This window comes from Danio rerio, chromosome 10 (genome assembly GCF_049306965.1).
Source record: "Danio rerio strain Tuebingen ecotype United States chromosome 10, GRCz12tu, whole genome shotgun sequence".
In the NCBI taxonomy this organism is placed as follows: Eukaryota; Metazoa; Chordata; class Actinopteri; order Cypriniformes; family Danionidae; genus Danio; species Danio rerio.
Genome location: NC_133185.1, coordinates 50,097,259 through 50,105,000, shown reverse-complemented (window position 1 = coordinate 50,105,000; position 7,742 = coordinate 50,097,259). Strand labels below are relative to the sequence as shown.

Genomic DNA, 7,742 nt, shown 5'->3' with positions numbered 1-7,742 from the left:
AAATCAGTGTACTGAATGTTGACGGCTCCATCACTGTTATTTAATATAGCACAGAGTGAAGTTCTGCCTGTCGATGAACACATTTAAAATGACGTCCTTTCTGTTGTTGTCAATTCATGATTTGATGTAAAGTGATCATTTAAAATACTCTTTTGTTTTTATTTCTGAAGTTTTACTAAAGATTTGTAAACATAGTTTTAAACGAAAGTTAATTGTAAACTTTTTAACACAAGAATAAGTGACGTTTTTAAAAAATAGAAGAAGAGATAAACGAATAATAATAGGAAACTTTAGTGTTTTTTATATACTTTAACTTTTATTTATTTTCTAATTTAATTAAAAGTATAAAATAGCTCAGAAAAACAGAATTATTCTGTCAGTATTAAAATAGTTTACATTTTTTTTTTATGTAAAATAAAAATGAAATCAAAGTTAATCCATATTAAATTCAGCCCTGGTGTTGCACACCGCAAGTATTTTCACTAATAATGTTTGTATATGATGCATTTGTTTATGATTTACCAACAGATTGTACAACCAAAGTCATACTAGATGAATATGCAGAATTGTAACAGCGTTACTGCAGATATTGATTAGTGTCTACTCGTTGTTTGAAGCTAAGGTGTGCAGTCTGAATGCATTTGTGTTCATATTATTGTCTTTTTATACATGTAGTTCATTTTATCGTATGGAGAGCTCGGCTGTGATGTGTATTTCCCTTTGGGATTAATATAGTCTAAAACAAATTAAAACTAAATTAATATAAATGTTCTTTAAAAACCTTTTTAAATAAATGTAAAAATTAAATAATTATTAAATGACAATTATTTGTTTTTAAGCCGCTGTTTTCAATTATTATTATTAATATTAGAGGCTTTTTTAAATAGCACATTAGTTTAAATGTAAAAGCAGGTTATAAATTCAAATGTAATGAATGGAGAAAATTACATTTGAATCACAGTAGATAAACAAATAATATTAAAGTAAAAATCAAAGTTAACCTGAAATTAGGTTAAATTTAATTAGGGTAAAATTAGGCAAGTCATTGTATAACAGTGGTTTGCTCTGGACAATCCAACACTAATATTGCTCAAGGGGGCGAATAATGTTGAGCTTAAAATGACTTTAAAACTATTAAAAACTGCTTTAATTCAAGCCCAAATAAAACAAATCAGACTTTCTCCAGAAGAACAAATATTAGAAGAAACACTGTGAACATTTCCTGAATCTGTTCAACATCATTTGGGAAATATTTAACAAAGAAAACACATGAATGTGAATATTTCAGACTTCAACTGTGTATATACACTGTATATTCATATGTATCCAGCTCATATGTGTGTCTGTGTGCTCAGAGTCTGGCTTCAGCAGCAGCACAGAAGATGAGGAGTTGTCCGGCTGTGAGAGTGAAGGCTCCCGCAGTGAAGGCTCAGGCTCTCGGTCCCCTGCAGCTCCTGGATCTGTGGCTCCGGCTTCAGGCTCCGGGTCTCCCTCTAGTGGCCGGCGGCCGCGCACCGCCTTCAGCAGCGAGCAGATCAGCAGTCTGGAGCGAGTCTTTAAGAGGAACGCGTATCTGGGGGCGCAGGACAAGGCGGAGCTCTGCAGAACACTCAAACTCACCGACAAACAGGTACACAACCATTAGCATTCAATACTGTTTTGTTGTAAAGACGTTGCTATTGGGTTATTAATATGTTTCGGTTTAAAAAGTTACCATTAAATTATCAAAACATTAACATTCACTTATTACTATTTTGTTATAAAAGTTCACCATACAGTTATCATAACATTTGCGTTCACTTATTAAAGTTTTACCATTTGGTTTTAAAAATATACCATTTATTTATCAAAACATTAACGTTTGGTTATAATTTGTTATCTATCGATTATAAAAACAAAACCACTTGCTTATCAGAACGTTGCTTATTCAATTATAAAAGTCTTGCCATTCAGTTATCTAAACATTAACATTCAGTTTTAATAACTTTAACTTATTAAAACGTTACTATTTGGGTATAAAAACGTTACCATTGAGTTATTAAAATATTAATGTTCACTTAGCAAAACATTACCATTCATCTAAAAAAAGTAACCATTTAGTTATTAAAATATAACTGTTTGTTTATCAAAACAATTAAATTTGCTTTTTAAAATGTTTCCATTCAATTATAAGTATATTACTATTCAGTTATCAAAACTAATCAACTTTAATTCATTAAAATGTTACCATTCGTTTATCAAACTGTTACCATTCATTTATCAAAATATTACTGTTCGCTTATCAAAAATGATTTAATTTCCTTATTAAAACATTTCTGTTCAGTTGTAAAGATATTACCATTCAGTTACCAAAATTTTAACTTTCATTTATTAAACATATATTTTCGTTATAAAGGTGTAATCTTTCATTTATCAAAACATTAACATTTACTAAGCAAATAATTAACATTCATTTATAAAAACGTTAGCATTCAGTTATCTAAAAGCTGGTTTTCAGTTATAAAAAAAATTACCATTCAGTTAGCAAAACATTACAGTTTACTTAGCAAAAAGGAAAAAGGAAAAGGTTCCATTTGGTTATTAAACTAAAAAAATATTACCATTTGCTTTTCAAAATGTTATAATTTGTTAATTAAAACGTTACCATTTAGTTATAAAAATGTTATCACTCAGTAATCAAAATATTCTTGTTCGTTTATCAAAATGTTACCATTCACTTATTAAAATATTTCTGTTTGCATATAAAAACGTTACCATTCTGTTATAAAAACACAACCAGTCTTTATAAAAAAAAGTTACAATTTGGTCATCAAAACATCAATTATTAAAATGTTACCATTCATTTATCAAAATATTACTGTTTGCTTATATTTATTCGTTCAGTTATAAATATATTACCATACAGTTATGAAGACTTGTCAACTTTTGTTTATTAAAATGTTACCAATTGGTTATAAAAATAATATGATTATTAGCTAAACATTAACGTTCAGTTATAAAAATTTTATGATTATTAGCTAAACATTAACGTTCAGTTATAAAAATGTTATGATTATTAGCAAAACATTAACGTTCAGTTATAAAAATGTTATGATTATTAGCAAAACATCAACGTTCAGTTATAAAAATGTTATGATTATTAGTTAAACATTAACGTTCAGTTATAAAAATGTTATGATTATTAGCTGAACATTAACGTTCAGTTATAAAAATGTTATGATTATTAGCAAAACATCAACATTCGGTTATAAAAATGTTATGATTATTAGTTAAACATTAACGTTCGGTTATAAAAATGTTATGATTATTAGCTAAACATTAACGTTCAGTTATAAAAATGTTATGATTATTAGCAAAACATCAACATTCGGTTATAAAAATGTTATGATTATTAGCTAAACATTAACGTTCGTTTATAAAAATGTTATGATTATTAGTTAAACATTAACGTTCGGTTATAAAAATGTTATGATTATTAGCTAAACATTAAAGTTCGGTTATAAAAATGTTATAATTATTAGCAAATTATCAACGTTCGGTTATAAAAAAAAATTATGATTATTAGCAAAACATCAACGTTCGGTTATAAAAATGTTATGATTATTAGCTAAACATTAAAGTTCGGTTATAAAAATGTTATGATTATTAGCAAAACATTAACGTTCAGTTATAAAAATGTTATGATTATTAGCAAAACATTAACGTTCGGTTATAAAAACGTTATGATTATTAGTTAAACATTAACGTTTGGTTATAAAAAATGTTATGATTATTAGCAAAACATCAACGTTCGGTTATAAAAATGTTATGATTATTAGTTAAACATTAATGTTCGGTTATAAAAATGTTATGATTATTAGCAAAACATTAACGTTCGGTTATAAAAATGTTACGATTATTAGCAAAACATTAACGTTCAGTTATAAAAATGTTACGATTATTAGCTAAACATCAATGTTCGGTTATAAAAATGTTACGATTATTAGCTAAACATCAACGTTCGGTTATAAAAATGTTACGATTATTAGCTAAACATTAACGTTCGGTTATAAAAATGTTACGATTATTAGCTAAACATTAACGTTCGGTTATAAAAATGTTATGATTATTAGCTAAACATCAATGTTCGGTTATAAAAATGTTACGATTATTAGCAAAACATTAACGTTCGGTTATAAAAATGTTAGGATTATTAGTTAAACATTAACGTTCGGTTATAAAAATGTTATGATTATTAGCTAAACATTAACGTTCGGTTATAAAAATGTTATGATTATTGGCAAAACATTAACGTTCGGTTATAAAAATGTTATAATTATTAGCAAATTATCAACGTTCGGTTATAAAAAAAAATTATGATTATTAGCAAAACATCAACGTTCGGTTATAAAAATGTTATGATTATTAGCAAAACATTAACGTTCGGTTATAAAAATGTTACGATTATTAGCTAAACATTAACGTTCGGTTATAAAAATGTTATGATTATTAGCTAAACATCAATGTTCGGTTATAAAAATGTTACGATTATTAGCAAAACATTAACGTTCGGTTATAAAAATGTTATGATTATTAGCTAAACATTAAAGTTCGGTTATAAAAATGTTATGATTATTAGCAAAACATTAACGTTCAGTTATAAAAATGTTATGATTATTAGCAAAACATTAACGTTCGGTTATAAAAACGTTATGATTATTAGTTAAACATTAACGTTCGGTTATAAAAAATGTTATGATTATTAGCAAAACATCAACGTTCGGTTATAAAAATGTTATGATTATTAGTTAAACATTAATGTTCGGTTATAAAAATGTTATGATTATTAGCAAAACATTAACGTTCGGTTATAAAAATGTTACGATTATTAGCAAAACATTAACGTTCAGTTATAAAAATGTTACGATTATTAGCTAAACATCAATGTTCGGTTATAAAAATGTTACGATTATTAGCTAAACATTAACGTTCGGTTATAAAAATGTTACGATTATTAGCTAAACATTAACGTTCGGTTATAAAAATGTTATGATTATTAGCTAAACATTAATGTTCGGTTATAAAAATGTTATGATTATTAGCAAAACATTAACGTTCAGTTATAAAAATGTTACGATTATTAGCTAAACATTAACGTTCGGTTATAAAAATGTTACGATTATTAGCAAAACATTAACGTTCGGTTATAAAAATGTTATGATTATTAGTTAAACATTAACGTTCGGTTATAAAAATGTTATGATTATTAGCTAAACATTAACATTCGGTTATAAAAATGTTATGATTATTGGCAAAACATTAACGTTCGGTTATAAAAATGTTATGATTATTAGTTAAACATTAACGTTCGGTTATAAAAATGTTATGATTATTAGTTAAACATTAACGTTCGGTTATAAAAATGTTATGATTATTAGCTAAACATTAACGTTCGGTTATAAAAATGTTATGATTATTAGCAAAACATTAACGTTCGGTTATAAAAATGTTATGATTATTAGTTAAACATTAACGTTCGGTTATAAAAATGTTATGATTATTAGCTAAACATTAACGTTCGGTTATAAAAATGTTATGATTATTAGCTAAACATTAACGTTCGGTTATAAAAATGTTATGATTATTGGCAAAACATTAACGTTCGGTTATAAAAATGTTATGATTATTAGTTAAACATTAACGTTCGGTTATAAAAATGTTATGATTATTAGCTAAACATTAAAGTTCGGTTATAAAAATGTTATGATTATTAGTTAAACATTAACGTTCGGTTATAAAAATTTTATGATTATTGGCAAAACATTAACGTTCGGTTATAAAAATGTTATGATTATTAGCAAAACATTAACGTTCGGTTATAAAAATGTTATGATTATTAGTTAAACATTAACGTTCGGTTATAAAAATGTTATGATTATTAGCTAAACATTAACGTTCGGTTATAAAAATGTTATGATTATTAGCAAAACATTAACGTTCGGTTATAAAAATGTTATGATTATTAGTTAAACATCAACGTTCGGTTATAAAAATGTTATGATTATTAGTTAAACATTAACGTTCAGTTATAAAAATGTTATGATTATTGGCAAAACATTAACGTTCGGTTATAAAAATGTTATGATTATTAGCAAAACATCAACGTTCGGTTATAAAAATGTTATGATTATTAGTTAAACATTAACGTTCGGTTATAAAAATGTTACGATTATTAGCTAAACATTAACGTTCGGTTATAAAAATGTTATGATTATTAGTTAAACATTAACGTTCGGTTATAAAAATGTTATGATTTTTAGCAAAACATCAACGTTCGGTTATAAAAATGTTATGATTATTAGTTAAACATTAACGTTCGGTTATAAAAATGTTACGATTATTAGCTAAACATTAACGTTCGGTTATAAAAATGTTATGATTATTAGTTAAACATTAACGTTCAGTTATAAAAATGTTATGATTATTGGCAAAACATTAACGTTCGGTTATAAAAATGTTATGATTATTAGCAAAACATCAACGTTCGGTTATAAAAATGTTATGATTATTAGTTAAACATTAACGTTCGGTTATAAAAATGTTATGATTATTAGCTAAACATTAACGTTCGGTTATAAAAATGTTACGATTAGTAGCTAAACGTTAACGTTCAGTTATAAAAATTTTATGATTATTAGCAAAACATTAACGTTCAGTTATAAAAATGTTATGATTCAGTTAGCAAAATGTTAAAGTTTGGTTATAAAAATGTTTGTGGTTGACTATAAAATGTTATGATTCTGTAGCAAAACGTTAATAATAATCTGCCTGTTTTTTTTTTTTTTTCTCTCCATCAGATCAGAAACTGGTTCCAGAACCGGCGCATGAAGCTAAAGCGGACGGTTCAGGACAGTCTGGCTCAGGCCTGTCAGGTGAAGGTGGCGTCTCACATGATGCATTATTCAGATCTGCACAGTTTCAGAGCCGCTCCGTATCCCAGTTTCTACCCGGAGACTCCAGCAGCGTTCGCACCCCCGTATCCCATCAGCCCCGCAGCAGAGAGCCTGTATTACAGCAGCTACCAGAACCTCCAGGGCGTCCCGAGCATCCCCGTACATCCCTACCAGTATTACAGCACACACTGACGGATGACACACAGCGGGACGGCGTGCAATAATGATAGTAACAGCACAGGACTGGCTTTATTGTGCTGAGGAATTATTTAAAGATGTAAATCTGGAGGGAACAGAAGCTCTATTTTCCTGCAGGAGTGGATTAATAAAGTGCTTTCTATTTGACTACACTGTTGATCCTTTATTTTGTTGGGTTAAAGGTCAAATCTTTTAATTACACTGAATCAATTTTCAACAAAATATAATGATGCACGACATATAATTATTGCAGCATTTAAAACTGCTTTAATATCACAGATACAGCCATGGTGAAGTAAAACTGCTGACAACATGCAATAATGATCATAATAGCACAGGACTGGCTTTATTCTTGAGAAATTATTGAAATATATAAACCTGGAGGTGTATCACTATAGTGCTGTCTATTTGCACTGATTACTTATTTTCCTATTGCGTTTCTCAAATATTAAGCTTTACTCTGATCAAAATATGAGGATGCGCAACATTTTTAATAATCATTGTATTTTTGAAGGTCATGTGACTGAAGACTGGAGGAATAATGCTGGAAGTACCATTTTCACATAGAAGACAGCTTTTATTCTTTATATTTCCAATAATTCAGAATATTTA

General features: G+C 27.4%; 2 protein-coding genes across 2 annotated transcripts in view; one reads left to right on the top strand and one right to left on the bottom strand.

The window, feature by feature from the left end:
• ved (ventrally expressed dharma/bozozok antagonist) overlaps positions 1 to 7,282 on the top strand; it is a 7,785-nt gene extending 503 nt beyond the window's left edge. The window contains 2 exon segments of the mRNA NM_183074.1: positions 1,356 to 1,630; positions 6,837 to 7,282. Coding sequence (NP_898897.1) covers positions 1,356 to 1,630; positions 6,837 to 7,124 — 563 coding nt within the window. The 3' untranslated portion in view covers positions 7,125 to 7,282.
• Positions 1 to 7,742, bottom strand: part of myo18b (myosin XVIIIB) — a 673,005-nt gene that overhangs the window by 34,312 nt on the left and 630,951 nt on the right. The gene's annotated exons all lie outside the window — the stretch shown is intronic.